Source organism: Crinia signifera, chromosome 8 (assembly GCF_055691185.1).
Source record: "Crinia signifera chromosome 8, ASM5569118v1, whole genome shotgun sequence".
Classification (NCBI taxonomy): Eukaryota; Metazoa; Chordata; class Amphibia; order Anura; family Myobatrachidae; genus Crinia; species Crinia signifera.
Genome location: NC_139224.1, coordinates 117,159,771 through 117,181,213, shown reverse-complemented (window position 1 = coordinate 117,181,213; position 21,443 = coordinate 117,159,771). Strand labels below are relative to the sequence as shown.

Below are 21,443 nucleotides of genomic sequence, written 5' to 3'. Positions count from 1 at the left end.
AAGTGGTCTGCGGGGGTCCAGAGGTAACTCATTGATGGTCTGGGCAGAAGTGGGACCTGATGCAATGCACCTGCTGATCCAATGGCAGTTCTGCCTCTGACTTCCTCTTCTGTCTGAGTCTGCTGAATTGTTGCTGAGATATTGGTTTGACTAATCCTGCCCATATCTTATAATGGCCAGATGTAGTTCTATGCATCTTCTGGTGTGTTCACCCTCTGTCCATACACTGTCCATACACTTCTAATCATCAATATCATTGTGCACTTGCAGACTACAATATTCAACTGGGCAAAGTCCACAGATTCAATGACATACCCTTAATATTCTTTGCCTATTTTAGAATAACCTGTGCAACCCTGAGCAATAGCTATACACGCATACATCCTGTTTTGCAGCATACACAGTACGAAAATATGAAGACATGCTCTGCAATCAGGGTATATGATCAACTGTGCATTTGCCCTTTGTGTCCTTACCCATGCTAAGAATAATTTAGCCAAATTGCTTAAGAAAATAAAAGGTTGACCTTAAATAAATGACTAAAGAAATATAAGCTAATTTGTCCAGGATGCCTGAAGTAGGCTGATGTAGGCATAACTGGGTAGATGTGTTTTCTGATTTCTCCATTAATGTAGAAATCACCAATATTTGACTAGGGCTTTCTACTTCTAGTGCTACTATTCTCAATATTCGGTCATCAGACAATATAACTGAAGGCTGTACGTTTGCATCAGCCGGAAACTCCATTGGTACTCATGCTGGGCTTATTATATTTAAGAATCACTCAATAGACAGCTTTGTGAAAGTACTTAGCATCTTGATATGTCTATTGAAGGTCTTTATAGACACTCACTGCTAATTTACCTCTGAAATAATATCTTGTCCATTTAGGCAAAAATTTTCAGGATGTTAAATGAAACACAACTGTTAGAAAGAGGAAACAATTTTTTTTGGACGCAATCTACAGTACTTTGCTTATATAGGGGGAGATTTTGTAACCTTCTAAAGAGGACAGACAGAGCAACTGCCCATAGCAATCCATCAACTTCTAGTTATCATTTTATAGCCTGCTTTAGACAGTGCTCGGAATGGGCCGGTGTACAATGGTATGACATACCAGCACTTCGAGCACTGAACTTTTTTTTCCTCCCCTCTCTGCAGCAGAGATGGAGATTCTGCAGCCATTCACTGCAGTACACAGGAGATTGTGTAGTTGCTGCCACCCGGCGGTGGGGAGATGACAGGCTGGGAAGGGGGTCAGGGTGCATTGTGCCCCCCTCTGTCATTTATTTATTTATTTAAGCTCCGTCACAGCCGCCCGCCCGCCCACCCACCGAGAGAATGGCAGAGAGGTCTTCAGAGCAGAGAGTGCAGAGCGGTGAACTGCCCGTGCCTGGCAGTCTTCAGCAGGTTGCGGCTATTTGAAATCTTGCGCCGGGTTGCGAGACCACTGATTGGCTGACATTCTTACTGTGCTAGATTTCAAATAGCCGCAACCCGCTCTGAAGACTGCAGACCTTTGGGCAGTTCACCACTATGCACTCTCTACCAGCTGTCACATGACTGTCATCTCACTGCCATTCTCTCGGTGGGTGGGTGACTGCGACGGCCAGGTGACAGCGGGGGGCACAATGCCCCCTTAGCCCCAGGCCCAGCCTGTCATCTCCCCAGCTTTTGCTATCGCTGGGTGCCAATCTCCCATGTGCTGCAGTGAATGGCTGCGGAATCTCCTCCCTTTATAATGTAAGCTCTCACGAGCAGGGACCTCTTACCTCATGTGCTTATCCTTTCTTACTTCAGCAGTCTTCGACTGCACCAAAGCACGCTGTTTGCTGCCACCTTGATACTTATGTTGCAGCAATCGGCTGATGTTCCTATAATCATTTACCCTGTATTTATCCTTTATTGTCTTCAACTGTAAGTTACTGTTTTCCAGTTTGATTATGTGCACTCTGTAACTGGGTGCTGCGGAACCCTTTGCGCCATATAAATAAAGGATAATAATAATAATAATAATCTCTGCTGCGGGGAAGGGGAAAATAATCATCAGGGGATCCCAGCCACGCTACTCTGCTATAATATCTAATGTGCAATACAGTGTGTTGCGTCATGTGTAGTGTAATGTGTAATGGGCATTACGGTGTGTTGCGTCATGTGTAATGGGCATTATGGTGTGTGGCATCATGTGCATCGGGTATTATGGTATGTGACATTCATGGCCACACCCTTATTGTGATGAAGCTGTGTGTGACTACACCCCCTTTTACGTGGCCACGCCCCTTTTCTGGAGCACGCACGCCTTTGGCGCGTGCTCAACAACATTCTTTGCTTTTCCATACCCCCACTTCAAAACTTCCACTTCAACCACTGGCTTTAGATAAATGATAGAATGTAGATGTAGAAGTTGTAGATGTAGAAGTTCCCCCTTCTGTGTCACTCCTGTCTGTCTTCCCCTTTACACCCCTTTCAGACCGCACTTTTTACCCCGCATTTTGCCATTTTTTTACAGTTTCAAAAACCCATAATTTGTGCAGTCTGAAAGGTGCAGAGTGAATTTACCGGTTCTATAGAACTGGTATTTCTAAACGGTAATAAAGCAGTGTCCTATCCATTTCAGACCCATTTCTTTTTCCATCCACTGTTTTCTATGGGTTTAAACGGGTTCAATGTTGTGAAGGGACAAAAATGGCATTGAAATACCGTTTAAGGACAATAACTGCATTGAAATACCGTTTAAGGACAAAAACTGCATTAAAATACCTTTTAAAGCTATGCGGTTTGCAAAGGGTTTTAGCTGACAGACCCCTTTTTAGAAACATTTTCAAAGATGGGTCAAAGCCGGTTTTGCTGTCTAAAAGCAGCATTAGAATATAAGCTGTCACAAGCAGGGCCCTCTCTCCTCATTCACTTTTCTTAGAATATATATATCTCTGCCACCCTGGTAATTGCTTCAGTGTCCAATGTCCTGTTGCCCTGATGCATCTATCCTTATTTACCATGGACTTGTCCTAAATTGTCTCTTACTGTAATTCGTTTTTTTGCTCATTTATGTTTTGTTAGGCGCTGCGGAACCCTTGTGGAGCCATATAAATAAACAATAATAATAATAATAATAATAGAAGTTGATTGGTTTTCATGGGTTTGTCCACTTTAAATAGAAACATAGAAATTGATGGAGATCATAATATATTGGCCCATCTAATCTGCTACTTTTAGGAGGATAGGTTCATCTCCTCCTAAAATAAATTAATGTTACATGTTTAGTAAGCACTTGGCATTCTTCTTTTTTTGGGGGGTGGGGGGGGGGGGCAGAGGCGTAACCATAAGTTTGTGGGCCCCATAGCAAAATTTACAATGCCCCCCCCATGTCCATTACCCCTTACTCAATACACCGCAATGTCCCACACTTTTTATAATGCACACACACTCACACACTATATACTGTACACACACACACACACACACACATATACCACACTAATATATATATATATATAATAGAGAAATGATTCGGCACTCCAGGGGTGAATCAGCTTACAGCAACCTCGGTGCCTTTCTGTGTGCTCCTGCACACTAGATAGGTACGATAGAGACAGGCACTCGTAGGATTTCAATAGGCAAATAATGCAAGACACAGGTCCTGACTGTAGCAACGTTTCGGTGTATTTACCGTTTTCAAGCTCGAAAACGGTAAATACACCGAAACGTTGCTACAGTCAGGACCTGTGTCTTGCATTATTTGCCTATTGAAATCCTACGAGTGCCTGTCTCTATCGTACCTATATATATATATATATATATATATATATATATATATATACAGTATATACACACTGACTTTGATACGCTTCCAACTGAATCAGCCACTGATCTCTATCAAAGATTACTAAAGCTCAGAAAAAGGGAAATAGATTTGTCAATGCACGGCCACTTTTTATCTGAGTACCATCGAAAACGATATATACCGAGAGGTTTTAGGGTCCCCAATATACCCACCATTGGGAGGAACAACCCCACATTCTGCAGCCGCTGGTGTGGGGTGCTTAACAAATGTTCCTTAGACCTTATGTTACTGGTCATTGAAGAAGTGGGAACTGAGCTCAAAAAAAATCCAAAAAGACATCGAGGACTTCAACACCATGCACCTGACCACAATCAGGAATGAAAAAACCAGCAACTTGATGGATAAAATCACGACACAATTGGAAACATATAAAAACGAGCTAATCTCCTTCAAAAGGAGCAAACTGACGGCAGTAACATCAGACTACCAAAATCACTCAGTATATCGGTGGCTAGCAGGAGGCCCGAACACCAACACCAGACGCACAACTAGGCCATATAAACCTAGACGCCAACAACAACAACAATCGAGGAATCAATACACCACCAATAGAGGGTCATCTACATCGGCCTCAGCCTCGGACACTGACTTCTCTAGCCAGCAGTCAGATTTTTTAGAAGAAGGGAACAGTGGCGCTTCAAAACCCCCCAGACGACCAAGAGGAAGGGGAGCAGACCACACCCTCGTCGCGGAGGTATTAGGAAAGCGAAACAGAAAACCAGTTCTGACCTAATCTACAACCTTTCCTCCACCTCCCTTACACCAGCGATGATTTCTGTTTTAGCGAAGGGCCTGTCCTTTGTACCCACCTCCTCTCATGACAAATTCGACACTTCGATCGATCTATTTAAGTTTAGCCGCAAACTGCGACTACGGGAACAATTCGGAGATTCCAACACTCCAATGGACAGATCCAGATTTCGACCAGCTTCAACCTTTGACCCTTGTTCAACGAACCCTATTATCAGAACCTTCAGTAGATTAATTGAACAAGAAGCTCAACAACTCCCAGAAAAACCAAGATACTATAATCTGAGACTTGAAGAACGCAAAGCCCTCAATGAATTAAAACTAAATAACAACTTAGTAATCAGACCGGCCGATAAGGGCGGGGCCGTTGTTCTCCAGGATTGGCAGGATTACCACAACGAAATCATCCGACAACTCTCTGACGAGAGCACATACAAATTGGTTAAACAAAATCCTATACCCGAATTTAAAAGAAAAGTTGACTCTCTTCTTCAACAAGGACTCATGGCCGGCTGGCTGTCCAAAGAGAATCACGACTTTTTAACAGTAAACTTCCCAGTATGCCCAATTATCTATACTCTACCAAAAATCCATAAATCTTTGCACCATCCGCCGGGCAGGCCAATCATTTCTGCTAGAGCATCATTACTCCAACCATTAGCTAAATTGGTAGATCACCACTTGCAACCATTGATCACCAGCAGTGATACATATATTCGTGACACTGAGGACTTTATCGACAAACTGAAATGCGTCGATCTTTCAGGGGAGCTGCTACTGGCCACTATGGATGTCAGCTCGCTGTATACGGTGATCCCGCATGAAGAAGGTCTTAAGGTTCTACAGACGAGTCTTGATACAAGACCTAAGTGTATACCACCAACAGCCTTTTTGGTTGATCTAGCAAGGCTCATACTCACCTGTAATCACTTTTTATACAACAGGAAATACTACGTCCAAGTGTCTGGCACCGCTATGGGCTCTAATTTAGCCCCCGCCTATGCGGGTCTTTACATGTGTGACTACGAAAACACGCACATACTGGCGAAATATCAGAAGTACATCAGGTACTATAAAAGGTTTATAGACGATATCTTCCTCGTTTGGTCCAGTTCAATTGAAGCCTTCCAGGAAATGATGTTCGAGCTTAATAATATCAATGGCCCTATTAGATTGACCCATGTGATCGATTCTAAATCGATAAATTTCCTGGACATCACTGTGACCCTCTCCAATGGCACTTTACAAACTAGTGTGTTTCGGAAATCGACAGATCGCAACACTTTGCTTTCTGTAGAAAGTCAACATCCTCCTACTCTGAAAGAGAATCTCCCCATATCTCAGTATATGAGGGTGATTAGAAACAACTCCGTGCCAACAATAATGGAAAAACAACTGGCAGAAATGACGGATAGATTCATCGAAAGAGGTTACGCCAAAACCACATTGAAAAGATGCTTGCGCAAAGCCAGACACAATATAACGGCAAAACCATTTGCTCCAACACAAATTGAACAACCGAAAGTGCCACCCAGGATGATCTATGTGAATAAGTACGATCATACTTCAGCCAATATCCAAAAGAGCATTAAGAACCATTGGCCTATTGTAGCCTCGGATCATACTCTAAAACTCCAAAGATTTGGACCCCCAATGATGGCCTATAAGAAAGGTCCAAACCTAAAAGAGCTTCTCATGCGACCAATGGCCACACCGAACTTGGAGCAAAACACCACTTGGCTACACTCCAGAAGACCAGGCTGTTTTCGCTGCACAGGGTGCACCACCTGTAACAGTCTTATCTCAGGGACAACATTCCCTCATCCACACTCTGGCAAAGCCATTAAAATTAGACATCGACTCCATTGCCAGATGGATCACGTCGTATATTTATTAAATTGCCCATGCGGACTGGCATATGTCGGGATGACAGCTAGGAAATTCTGTGAACGCATGGCTAATCACCGAAACTCAGTGAGAGCAGCCTTAGAGACAGGTAAAGCTGACCTTCCAATACCTCGTCACTTCCTACAAGCCGGCCACCAAGTATCCGCCCTTCGTTGCCGGTTGATAGATTGGATACCACCACCGATCCGCGGAGGCGACCGTGGCCTGTTACTCAAGAAGAGAGAAAGCAGGTGGATTCATCAACTTGGGACACTTGCCCCGAAGGGCCTTAACGAGAACAATCCTTATAACATTTTTTTGAAATAATACTACCGTACTATGGACTTTTTTTCTGTTGTTGTTCTGCCTTTTCTTCTATTTTTTTCCCCTTTTTTCCCCTTTTTTCCCCTTTTTTTCCCTTTTCAATTCTCCAGCCTGAACTCACTCATATGTATATACCAAATCGCCTCACGACCATGATGCATTGATATATGATATTTAGTGCTGGGACCTCTTCAGTTACAACACTGGGTGACCCTCTCACCACACTTTTTTCAAAAATCCCACTCTCCATTTATCTTTAACCATAAAAAATTTTTTTACTGATAGGTCATTTAACCAAAGGAAGCTTTCTTTCTGCTGAGAAAAAACTGTCCCTTCCTTACAGACTGTTTCAAACTAATTAAATATTCGTCTTGATCATACCCTTGTAGATATTGGCTTACAAAATCTCCCTTTTTTGGTCCCTTTGAGCCAAAAAAGTATATATAAAAATATATGCAAAAAATATATATATATATACATAAATAGCTTTTTATCATAGAGACTCCTCTTTTTGTACGCGTATGCGCATATATATATATATATATATATATATATATAAAAAAACACTTTACTTTTTTCTACAGCTTACACTAGGACATTGATCATTTTCCCTTTGTAATTAGAATAATAAAACCGATAAAATAAAAAATAACAAAATAAGAATAAAAGATAATAAAAATATAAAAATTTCTTTTAAAAAAATGCATAAACATTAGCTCTATTAAGAAAACGTATTTTTCCAGCAATAGTTCTATTTAATATTAGCCAGTAAATTGTCTATAATTATCACACCACCAATGAGAATATCTTTATATTGTTTAAATGCTAATACTAGGCTCTTATTTTAACTCCGCCCCCAGCTTTTTCCTCTGTCATATTAGTCCACTGTTTGAGGACATTAATATACCACTTTAACATTAAGATTCACAGCGCAGATCCTAAGTCTTAGTGCTCCTGATATTACCTAATTGCTCAGAACTACTAAAATATCGCCGCTGAGAACTTGCTCTCAGAGCGCACACACGGCCCCCGTCATAGACAGGAAGCCGTGCGTTCCAGCAGTGCGGGTCACCGCACATACACTTCCGGTCCCGAACTTCCGGTCCCGGAAGTAGCGCTGTCAGCACGCGGACGCTGCGTCCACGTGCCACATTGACTCACAGAGTGAATAAATAGCTGGGCCCGGGCAGCATCATGTAGCAGCTGCTCCGGTTACCCAGGGTTTTCCCCTTGACTCTTCGCTGAATTTGCTGTACCACTGAACCTAAAGTAAGATACCTTTTGTTCTCTTGCTTCATTGTGACTTGATGCATGTTTATTTTTCCTATGAAAAACTTTCTTTATGATAAAATTTACTGATAGGTTATTTTCACTGTGTATTGTAGGCCTCTTGAGAAAGATCCCCTTGTGTGGGATCGAAACGTCGGGGCATGTTCTATAAAACACTTGTGATCTTATCTACCTGACACCGTGTGCAAATTGAATAAACTTCAGTTATTTGGATTTTACCAAGCCTGTTTGGGACTCATACTTTGGAGAGTGCTGGATATTCTACACCTGTATAGGTGTGGATACACCCTGGATTATATATACACATACATATACACACACACTGTACACACACACACACACTATATACTGCACACACACAAACACACACACACCACACTATATACAGGTATATATACTGTACACACACACACACACACACACACACACACATGCCACACTATACTACAAAAACACATGCCACACTATATGTATACTGTACACACACACACACACACACACATATCCCACACTATATACAGTATATATATACTGTACACACACATGCCACACTATACTACACACACACATGCCACACTATATGTATACTGTACACACACTCACACATATCACACTATATATATACTGTACACACACATGCCACACTATACTGCACACACACATGCCACATTATATACTACACACACGTGTCCCACAGAATGCAAGCACAGCCCCAGTAAATTAAACACTGCCCTAACCATTCACCTTTTTGGGTTATCTTGGGCACATCAGGGTGCTCACACTGGTCTGGTCACATACAGTTATGACTTCCCCGGCACTCCCCGCCTTCCTGCTGCAGGTGAGCGCCACAGCCACTGTATTTACTTTCTCTCCGAGTCCCAGCATGCGGCTGCAGTTCCCTAGCAGGTGCCAGGTCAGACTCATCTCCGCTCAACTTAGAGATGGCCAAAACGGATCATTAAGCTGAGCCGGGATCCACCGGCTCTCTCGGTGAAAATATACGTATCTTTTAAATGGATCGCTTTAAAAAAAAGGGGGAATATACATGACCGAGTAAAAACACTGATCGATGGCTGGGTGCAGAATCGCCATTGATGGCAACCATCGATGGCGCCTGCACCGATGGCCATCCCTGGCAGCAGCAGCTAATCTTTCTATCACTTGTAGTCACAGCACTGTACTCCGTCTACAGAGGTAGTAGATCTCAGGTGCCACAGGTGGCATCACTGAGATCAGGAAAATGCATTGTAAACTGAAACAGATCACCTTTTGGGGATCGGCGGCTCATTCTTTCTTGAATGGGATCCGTTCAAAAGATCCGGTTCGTTCGCAAACGACCCATCTCTACAACTTATACGCCCGGCGCGACCCCACATCCCCCTGCCCGGTAGCAGGCTGTGACAGCACAGGCGGCCGTGCGCCGCGCAGGCGCTTTTACGAAAATAAAAATGACAGATGTTACCTACCACACACTTACTGAGCCTTTCTCGCCCTAGTAAACCACAGCCGGTGTGTATGTGGAGTTAACTGCACTCAGTGACTTCACATTGAAAGCACTCTCTGCTAATCCCATAGCGGGCTTATCCCATCTCCTCCCTCCTGGATTGTCAGTCTGGTAAAATAACTCTTGTCCCTGAATTTTGTACAAAAGTTTTGAACTTGGATGAGTTATTGGATATTGTCATGAGTGCAAGCCTTGGGATTTTAGAGAGTAGTAGGTCGTATCAGAAAATGTATAGCTTGATAATAATAATTATTCAGCGTTTATGTAAATGTTACCAACAGTATTTACTTCACTCTATTGTGAGTTTTATAATAGCAATTGCTATTAAGAGATGGCCAATGGCATGAAATGGACTCAAATTGATAGCTTTATTGCATGATGAAAGTCTCTTTTACATTTTATACCATTATTATTGTGTGTTAACAACACACACTTTATTTTTCATTATATGCAATATATTGTGTTAGCTAGCCTGGAAGTGTGATGCAGTTTAGATTCTGAAGAACAGCAGCTAAGAGCAGATTGCTGTTTACATGCTCACGGATCGAAGGTAAGTTAATCCGGTAGCAGTTAATGATTAGTGCAAGAATTCATGATGTAGAACTAATGTCGGTGATAAATATTTACAGCTTTTCTAAGTGCTCATTCTTTAGCTGAACGACAGTAGATTGTGGATAAGACACTCTTGAATACTACAAATAAAATAGCACTTTTCAGCAGCTGGGGAAGAGAGATTTAGCAAGGAGAAGTATATGAATCAAGCGAAAATTGGTCATGGAATCGCTAGAGTGACCTTAACTGTAGCAATTTCATAGCACATTATATCACATTTAAGGTTGAATTACAATTAAGCAAATTAGTTTGGTATATTGGCTATATATTATGTGCTGTGAATTCTTCTGCTTGCCTAAAAGATTTCATTTTGTGAGAACTTCAGAATTCGGCAAAGTATTGATTATGGAAAAATACAATTGACTTGTCCAGTGTGTCTACTTGGTGCATATGTTATGTGGTGACAGACACATGCTGTGCAATATTTGCTGAGGTCATGTGAGATTAACCTGAACTGTGATTTACCTTGCAATAATTTAAATTGTAATGTTATATATTTGGCAACACATAGGAATTTATAGTGACAGATGGACTGGATTTGTATCACTATGCTCGCTGTGCATAGGAAGCTGACGATTCCTATTAGTATATGAGCAATGATACAGTTTAGGTTTGCCACATCTGGACTTTGAATTGCAGCTATACTAAGATATTAGTTTTCAGCACGTAGAGAAATGTAACAACATAACAGTAATATCAGCACCGGTGACTGTGCGGGCACAAATCAGGGGCTATCTGGTGTCTGCCGGTGAGCACGGTTGGCTTTTATTACATAGGATGTATGACCTTAAACATTATATATAGATACATATTGAACTTGTATCTTGTTGTGCAAAATATAGATTTCATAATGAAGCCAGGCCTTGCATGATAGGCCTTGGCCCTGGAAACTTACCGGTAAACCTTTTCATGCATAGATGCCAGTAGTACAGTGGACAGCTGGTCATTATCACCAAGATAAACTCTCTTTTGCCATCAACTCATGTCATTTTCTTCGGACATCTATCACACTTAATAGGTATGTCACCAGGATGCAGCTTTTAATTTCTACAAAAAAAAAAAAAAGGTCAAAATAAAATAACAGACAAAGGTTTAGCAGAACAGGGAATTCTGTAGAATATTTTTACTCAAATAAATTCAAGGAAAAGTAATTTTTAGGGCATAATATAATAGATGTTGGATCAAACACAACATTGTTTTCACAGTTGATGTGCAATACAAAAATCCATACCGTGTGCAATGCTTATCATGGCATAAAGGCCTAACTTAAATACTGTATTTTCCTCATAGCACTTTATAACTTTTTGAAGCTTGGTGTATCAGGACCCAAGTGAGATAACATCTCTGTTGAAGCATAGGGTCATATCAAAGGCTCTGACTATGAAGTCAGGTTCAGTGCTGGAAATAAATGTCCAAAGCGTGCTAACAAGGGCCATCATGGTGCTGCTTATGCATGTAAAACTTAGCACATGTGCATTCAATAAGACTTGAGCCTTTGCTGGAAATTTACTAATATTCAAGTTTTATTACACATGGGATGTTGCTATGGGCAACCAATCAGGATCTACTGCTTATTTATTTAGCACCTTCTAGAAGATAATAGTAGTGTTCATTCTAGCACCCGCTATCTTTGAAAATCCATGCAGTTCCTCTTCCCTGCCTTGGGTGTCACTGTCTACTCTAGTGGTTCTAGCACAGTGTGGTCTGTAGATCAGCACTGATATGCAAAGCAGACCTGTGCTAGAAACACCACAGCAGACAGTGACACCCCAGGCAGGGTAGAGGAACTGCATGGATTTTCAAAGATAGCGGATGCTAGAATCAACACTTTAATAGTATCTGACTGGTTGCATATAGCAACATAACATGTGAAATTCTCCAATCTTAGTCAATTCCCACCTATGTTTCCAGAATGTTTCTGGATGTGGGTAGACCTTGCACAGACTTGATCCTAAGGATCTTATTACTTAGATATATTAAACCAACCAACATAGCATTTTCTAATTTAGATATTATAATTACTCAGTTGGTGGTGCTCCCTAGAGTCATGGGTTACAGTATAGGAAGAATAGAGAAAAAGATGACTCTTTTCATTGGGACACTACTTATTCAAAGATTTTTTTTTTTTATTAAAATCTATTAGTATTATTGGTATGCATTAAAAACGTGACCACACACGATCTTAGGTAATACATTTAAATATTCAGTAACATATGTAAATACATACTGTGTTAAGGACATGTGCCAGCCAATGTGTTTGGTGATTTCCAATCTGGGATTGAATCAATCCCATTACAAGGGGTCAAGTGTGCCCAATATGTCTAAAAAAGAATACAAATTGTGCATATGGCAAATAAGGCATCAAACTGGAAATGAGGCACAATATGTATATTTTATCATCAGCAATGAGACATTGCACGCTTTGGAATCTTTTAAAGCTAAGCTAAGGGCTTGGTGCATACAGTAGGTGTTTTATAAGAGGAGATGATAGAAGATGGATTGTGCTTCCATCTCATGTGTCATCGTTGATTTTGACATCCTTGCCTTATTTCTGCATTTCTCCTTCGATGCTCCCTTCTTGATCTCCTATTTCACATGTCCAGCATCAGAACAGAACTCTGGAAGATCAAAACAGATCACATGTACAGTACATTCCTTATAATGTGGTAAAAGTTCTGGAGCCATATATCCAAAGATAAAAGTGATTTATGTTTAATTCATTTTCAAGATCCTTAGTACAACCAGCAAAGAAACAAAACATTAAGGACTAGATTCTCTAAGCTTCAAAAGTGATAAAATGGAGAGTGATAAACAGCCAGCCAATCAGCTCCTACCTGCCATGTCACAGACTGTGTTTGAAAAATGTCAGACATGAGCTGATTGGCTGGCTGTTTATCACTCTCCATTTTATCACTTTTGAAGCTTAGAGAATCTGGCCCTAATTCTGTTCTATAGAGGTAAAATTATTGTTTCTTGTTTAATACCAGCTATTTAGCTGCTAAATTAAATGTCACAACTAGATTATTATTAGTTTTACCCCATGTGGGCTTAAGGTTAGACAGCAATCCCCAGTCACCAGTTAAATGAATAAGAATACTCTATACATCAATCTTGGGACTTCTCCATATATAGTGTTGCCTCAGTAGTGACATGGGTTAACTGTTCAATCACACTGCATGGAGTAATTATATTCCGTAGCATTGCCACAATCGTTGCACACCCTGCTATGTCATCCACCACACCTTCCTAATCCATCATTACCCAGCCACCCTCTACCACTCAGTATTAATTGCAGTGGGCGATCAGTACAGATGTTGGAGCACTGAGTGCTGTTACAGAATCTGGTCAATTGTGAGTAACTTTCAGAAAGAAAAAAAAAACAGCTCAATAGGTTGGCACCTGTGGATAGCCCAACAGGGCAGCTGGTACCCAAAACATGAGCTCCAATTACTCTACTCAATCTATGCCCATTGCAGGTGGAAAACACACACACATATAATGTAAGGTCAGTTTAAAGCGGAATGTTTTACATCTCCCTAAGGAAAGCTGTTTTTTTTTATAGGACACATTAGCGAGAGCCATAAAGTACTCACTGCAGTATCTAAACTTCCTGAGTACAGCTAGGCATTGTTTAAGCACCAGTGCTACTCATGATGATGGCAGCAAGGTGCCATAACTGCTTACAATAGCAAGGCACATAACTCTCTAGTAGTGTATACACAATTTAGGTGATTCTTCAAACACAATGGGGGAAATTTACTAAGATGTGTATTCTACTTCACATGTGATGTTGCTATGGGCAATGAATCAGAATCTACTTAGAATTTATTTAGCACCCTCTAGAACACTGTTTTTCAACCACTGTGTCATGGCACACTAGTGTGCCTTGAGCTGTTCTCAAGTGTGCCCCCAGATCTAGAGATGCCCAAACCAGTTTACAGCCACCACCACTCCAACTGTTATTTACTGGTCTCTTCTTTTCATGTAAAGAGCCAATGTATTTTATTTTTGATACCTGTGGGTCCAGTGTGATTGTTTTTTTATATGGGGGCCAATAGGTTTGGTATTTTTCTGTGAGGGCCCAATGTGTTTTGTGGGGGATCTCATGGTGTGCCTTGGCAGCTTTAAAATCTTATTTAGTGTGCCGCAAGGTAAAAAGGTTGAAAATTGCTGCTCTAGAAGGTAGTAGACATGATTTGATTGGTTGCCAATAGCAACATCACATGTGAAGTAGAATACACAATCTTAGTAAATTTCCACCAATGCATCTATAGAGAGCTCTGTAGTTTAGGGGAATTATTGGCTATATAAGTCTGAGAGTCTTTTTAAGACTAAACTTTTTATTGACTTTCACTGTAAGCAAGCAATCACTGTGTAATGAGCCAGTCAGTTGTGGAGAAATCAACTTAATTACAGTGCAGTAATTTAATACTTACTGGTCACAGTCAAAATACTGCAGAGACATTAAAATGTTAGTAAGGAAGCCAAGAGTCATTGATAATTTAAAGTGTAATCTCTACTCCGTTAAGGTTTTATGGAATGTTTACAACACAAACATATGTTATTGAATGTGATTGTTATATAGCTAAATGTATCTATAATACTGTATATTTGTTTGTAGTTTATATTTGAATTGTATTATACCAATTTATGTTTTGTGGTTCTATAGCAAACTGCAGCACTTCTGGTCAGTTTATTAGGTATTTTTTTCCTTTTTTTGTCAATATAATCTTGTCCTTGGTCAATGCACATAGCTGAGGGCAGGGCCAAAGTCTAGTCAAGAGTTATTAATAATACTCCTCTCCAATTATTCTGGCAGTATTGGCTGGCAGCATCAAAGACATCTGGTGCATAACGCAAAGTCAATTAAAGAAAAGAGAGTCAAACCTCTCCCTTAATCAATGGGTATCAATGGCCTGATTCCGATCCCGCTGCTCCTGCTGCTGTAGCACAGAATTTTGCTACTTAGTATGAATCCAGAACATTGAAAGAAGAATAGAGGTATAAAGTGATTAACAGTCTGCAGCTTTTGGCGGTGGAGAAGGAGCAGAAATAGCCTTCATTTCCTGAAATGGAGTTGTGTCACCTCCATTGTTATGGGAGTGCTGAGGTCAGAACTTACATATTTCAATGAAGATTTCCTGGCCTCTTGGAAGAAATTGTGGGGGCCAGCTTGCATGACCACCACCAGTCATTCATCTGGCCAATGGAGTTACAAAAGATCGGATGATATATTCTCAAATGCAACACTGGATCAAAAGTGCTTGCAGGTGGAGTCTGTGTATACCAGACTCCTCCCATTGCTGCATTACCATATCTGTGCATTGCTGCTGCTTCCAAGTAAGTTGCAACAATGCACACTCTAAACAAATCTGAAACAGTACCCTAGTGTACACATAAAACTAATAAGCTTAAAGCTGTTCAAGGAAACTGGTTTCTATGGTTCGCCAACCAAAAAGCCAGTCACACATTCCACAAAATAATTAGAATACCTTAAAAGACATTTGCTTCAAAATGAGTGATTTGAATGGGGCCATTACACAGAATACATATGGATGATCAGTGGTGGGGATGCCGGCGGGCATCCTGGTGTAGGGAATCCAGAAAGGGATCCGGTAATTATACTTTCCTTAATATCATATAGAATACATATTAATCAAACTCTGAATACGTGAAGTTTTGTTGTGGGAACTGATGCCATCTTCAAGTGGCCCTAGTTTCCAGGACCTCTCTTGCTATGCAAATATAGATTGGTTCTTCCTTCAACCCTTTCTGTTCATGAAAGGGAACTTATCCTGCCTGTCAATGTAAAATGACGCTATTACTTAGAGGTAACAGTGACAGTTCTAGGGTTCGCAGGACAGCTATTTTTTGGACCTGCTGCTACTGGTACCGGAACAATACTAAAATGCTTTGGTACTTTGGGCCTGATTCAGACCCACTCACTAGGCAACGTATATTCATGTGACATCAGTCGCCCACCGGAGTAGGCATCGGCCCGCCTGTATTACCAGGGGAATGTCCAGCATTTTTCATGGGGACACCCGTTAAAAGCTAGGCATTCCCCTGCTCCGGTCTGGTGTTCGCCCCCGGCCATCCCCTCTGGAGCAAACGGCTCGGCGAGTGTGAAACTCCTGGCTTTTGCACATAAATGCACATAAATGCACATGCGGTACTGGATAACAGGTAGGGTCGGGAGGGGTCTCTACTCCTGCTACTCAGAGGTTTTGTGAGATTACATCACTTGTAAGTAAAAATATGTCATTTAAAACTCATTGGGTCATTATGACCAAACCTCAATGATGTTGGGTTAATGGTTTCAAAGACTTGATCATGAATACGCCCCAAGTTGTCTTTAGGTAGAAATGTATGTTAGTCTCTTGCAAAGTTTCATTTTACATTTTTATTTTATACAGTACTCTATGTGCGTTAAAATGTTTTTGTCAATGCTGCTATCAACTGTACTGCAAGGTGAACAGGGCTCTGAATGTTTTTAAAGTTAATCTAAATCAGTATTATGAATACCATAATGAAGGCAAAAACATTTCCCCACATTAAATGTGGCTTAGAAAACCACTAACATCATCAATGAGTCATGTCAGCTCATAAAAATTCTTGTTTTGGCTACACTGAAATAATTAATCTTTTCAAGGCATTAGTGTTTAGATGTGCCTGTAAGGAACAAATTAGATTAATAATTAGCCACAGTACTTTCACTTTCCTAATGTTTTCTGTCTTTTAGGTTTGCAGTGCTATACAAAATCAAGACTTCACTCTGATCGATGACTACTGCACAGGACTAAAGACTCTGCTGTACCTTAAGAGTATTGACGAGCTTCAGCACTGGGATGGACAAAGCCCTCCTACCCTACGTCACCAAAAAGGAAAGCCTGTTCCAAAAGTTGCAGACATAATAGGGAAGGTTAGTGGGGCTCTTCCTGAGCATGTTTATTTTTTCTTCCATTATGTTTTCTTGTATAAGAAACCATCAAATGAAACAAACAACAAAGCCAGATTTTTCCAAGCTGTAGGAGGCAAGAATATAATAGACATCTTTGCCTTTCATTATTTTTTAACAGCGATGTTTTTCCTTGAATCTATCGGCATGTAATGGCCTTGATGTACATTTCCCATTCATAGTGTTCTATCATACAATGTCTACAGAATAATGCATATTTTAATGTAAAAAAAAATCAACAAATATGCAATCATGAGGAAACAGCGCAAGCATTTAGCTGTCTGCTGGCTAGTATCATACATAAACACAGCATGTAGAATTTAATACTTTCATTTAGGCAATTACAAAAAAAACAACAACTCACAACAGACTGAATATTTGGACTTGGAAATGATTTAAAAGGAAAACAATATATATATATATATATATATATACTGTATATAGTGGTGCAACTGCCGGAGGCAATGGAGTCATTTGCCGCCGGGCGCCTGGCCAGAAGGGGGCACTGACTCCATTGCCTCCTGATGGGTGGCTTAGGGAACGGACTTAATGTGACTAATATTAAGTCCGTTTTCTAAGCCACCCATCATCCGAGAGCTGTCACTGTGCCGACAGTGCCCCAACCTGACAAGCTCACTGCTCTAATAGCTAGCCGGGCTGGGCATCTGCTGCACTGGATGTTGTTACCTAAGCAGCTTGCCCGCCTCCTCTCATCTCTTTGTGCAGCTGCACAGATGCCCGGTGGCTCCAGCGCTGTGTGCTGATGACGTCACCTACAGTGGCGCGGACCAGTTAGTCAGCCATGCAGGAGCCTGGCTACTGTAGATAAGTGTAGCAGGCCGCTGACTAGGTTAGGAGATCATGTTCCTTCTGGCCTGTACCAGATGAACATGAAGGGCTCTGAAGCTAAGCTCTTCAGAGAAAGTAGACAGTCTTAAACTGTTCCAGAACTGAGGCTCAATACCAGCAACTTTTCCCTGATTGAAGACTCAGCCCACACAGCCAAGGTACAGTGCACTGGACACAGTGTGAGTAACCCAAAACCCAGCTCATTGCCATACATACATAAATAATAATTCTTTTAACCTATATGTGTTGGCAGGTTTTTTTTTTGCTTGTTTCCAAGGGGTTTCTTGCTTGTTGCCAGGAGGATTCTTGCCCGTTCACAGCACACTAGTGCTCCTGAAATCTTACACTTCAAGGTAGTGCTGCAGAGATCACTCTCATTTATGGTCAGTATGCTGGCCAGATTGGGATGCATTACATGGTGGCCAGGCGGGGATGTATAGTGTACTAGTCAGACCGGGACACACAGACCAGAAGTACACACCATACAGCAGGACCGGCCTCATCACGGAGCATCTACAGCCAGACGCTCACTGCTCACCTCTCTCTGGCAGTGTGGGTGTGTTATATATATATATATATATATATATATATATATATATATATATATATATATATAATCTAGAAAACCAACTTCATGCATTGCTGCCAATACAATTATTTTTACAACAGTAACGTCCTTGTGTGTGTTTGAGTATATATATATAATGTAGGGTGAGTACTCTCCAGCGCTTCGACCTTAATGGTTCTGATCTGCTCATTGTTAGTCCCGAGTAGTGCTCCTAATTAATAGGTATGGTCCTCCCACAAAACACCGATCCTGTGTAACAGGCAGCTGCTATGTTCTCCGTTTGAAACGTTGTTGTGTCGTCTCGGGATGTATACTAGAAAAAGGATGAGAAACAGCACTCTCTAGTGTAATAATTGGGATTCACACTTTAAAAATAAAAGTATTGTGTGTACCGTGATTAAGTGATTTTTGTGCTCATCAAATTGATCTTTAGAGCAGTGGTCTCGTGGTTTACCAGGCTGCTACCCGGACTGCAAGTTAGACACACTCCAGGTGTCTCCCCACGAATACCAAATGTGTAATCCAAACACATGTGCCGTGTGATTACATGAGAAAGAAAGCTCCAATTAGTATTAAAAAATTAGGAGTTTATTTAAAGTGCATAAAGGGAATAAATAAAACAAGCGTACATGAACAAAGTGCTAAGGTAGAAAACAGGCTGCTCTCTACGCGTTTCGTCTCTTACACTCTATAAGTATGGGTTGGACTTCATCAGGAGAGTCTCTGCTGATGAAGTCCAACCAATACTTATAGGGTGTAAGAGACCCTCACACCGTCCAAATGCGGTAACATGCCGACCGAACGGGCCGTGAGAGGATGTTTCATGTGAACACCTCCTCCATCTGTGGGAACCTCCTCCAACCTCCGATGGTCGCCGACCATCGAATGATGGATCGAGCAGTCAGGCAGCACCGAGTTCTCTAGACATAATTACACTGTATTAACTGAGGTAGTGCATCCTTGCAGTTATTATAATGGGAGGTCACGCCACTCTATATTGCTTGAGAAGTTAACTGTTGGTACCACTATCAGTGTGTACACACCAGGCAATTTAATATTGCTTACAAATGCCGTGGAGTTAACCTCATTGTAAGTGGCTAGCTCCAATCGGCAAACTGTTAGCACTAAGGGGCACAGTATGGTTAGTGAATGCACTTGTATCTTATTGCACTTGAGTCCGTGATGACTTAGATATTTGTATTACTGTGCATCATTTTTTATTTATTATGGTACATGAATGTACATTGCGCTGTTAAGTGCAGTGTGCCCCTATAAAATGACGCAGTTGTTTATATATCCTGCTCGTTGTTTCACATTCAATGTCATCAATTATAGTAGCAAGACATTTGTAGTGTTAGTGACACTTTTAGGTTAAATCTAGTGTACACACCGTGCCATATATTGGTTACACGTGCTGTGGATCCCTATCAGTGTATGTTATCTCTCAGATGTCAATCTAAATGTGGTAACAGGCAAATGCGCTATTAGTGACCAGGGCCGGTGCAAGGCAACGGAGTGCCCCAGGCGAGTCGGGGTGGGGGTGCCCTGGTGCCGGGGGGTGGGGGGTGGGGTGGTACCTGTGTAAAAAACTTGCGTCCCTGCTGAGTGCTGGTGCGTGCAGGGGTGTCCGTGCCGCCGGGGGAACCTGCGGCGCTGTTATTGTGTATAAGCTGGCCGCGGCCGGCGGGGTCCCTACAGTGAATAGAAAATAACTAGCACTTCCCGCGCCGCCGCGCGCATAGCGCTAGTTATTTTATACTCACTGTAGGGACCCCGCCGGCCGCGGCCAGCTTATACACAATAACAGCGCCGCAGGTTCCCCCGGCGGCACGGACACCCCTGCACGCACCAGCACTGCAGGGACGCCAGGGACGCAAGTTTTTTACACAGGTACCACAGTTCGCTAACCCTCCATGCTGGGGGTGAGGGGCGAACTGCCGCCCTCCAGGTGCCGGCGCCCTAGGCAAATGCCTAGAGCTGCCTAGTGGTGGCGCCGGCCCTGTTAGTGACACCTTCAAGTTAGATCTAGGGTACACACCATACAGTTTGTTGGTTACACATGCAGTGGAACCATATCAGTGTAATTTGCTTCTCAGCTATCAATCTCAATGTAGTAGCAGGCAAATACGCTGTTAGTGACACCTTCAAGTTAGATCTAGTGTACACACCATACAGTTTGTTGGTTACACGTGCAGTGGAACCATATCAGTGTAGTTTACTTCTCAGCTATCAATCTCAATGTGGTAGCAGGCTATAGTGCTATTTGCACCTTTAAATTAATTATTTTGTATACGCCATACAGTTCGTTGGTTACACATGCAGTGGAACCATATCAGTATAAGTTAACTAATTCTCAGCTATCTAGCGGCTATTTGATATCAAGGCAGACTAATATGACGTAACAGTATCTATTGTTGGGATAATCCCATTATGTATGTATGTATGTATGTATGTATGCTGTGTATGTATTGCATGTATGTATGTATTTATGTATGTTGTGTGTATTTACAATATATAAGTATGCTATGTATGAATGTTCTTTTAGTATGTATGTATGAATACATGTACAGTATGTATGTTTTATGTATATGTGTATTTATGCACTACATGTATGTTCTGTTTGTATGTATTTATGCTATGCTATGTATGTATGTATGTATGTATGTATGCATGCTCTGTTTGTATGCATGTATGTTCTTTGTGTATATGCATGTATACTGTGAATGTATTGTATGCAGTGGTGGTTTGATCCACCACTGTGCTCAGCCTCAATAAAGCCAGATACAGTCTGTAAGACTCACTGTGCCTGGCAGTGACTTACTATTGGAAGTTCAACCTGTGAGTCACCCGCACTAAG

General features: G+C 41.5%; 1 protein-coding gene across 1 annotated transcript in view; it reads left to right on the top strand.

The window, feature by feature from the left end:
• The window catches only part of DPYD (dihydropyrimidine dehydrogenase), a 1,077,189-nt gene that overhangs the window by 899,427 nt on the left and 156,319 nt on the right, over positions 1-21,443 (top strand). The window contains exon 20 of the mRNA XM_083157059.1: positions 16,954-17,133. Coding sequence (XP_083013185.1) covers positions 16,954-17,133 — 180 coding nt within the window. The remainder of the gene's footprint in view (positions 1-16,953; positions 17,134-21,443) is intronic.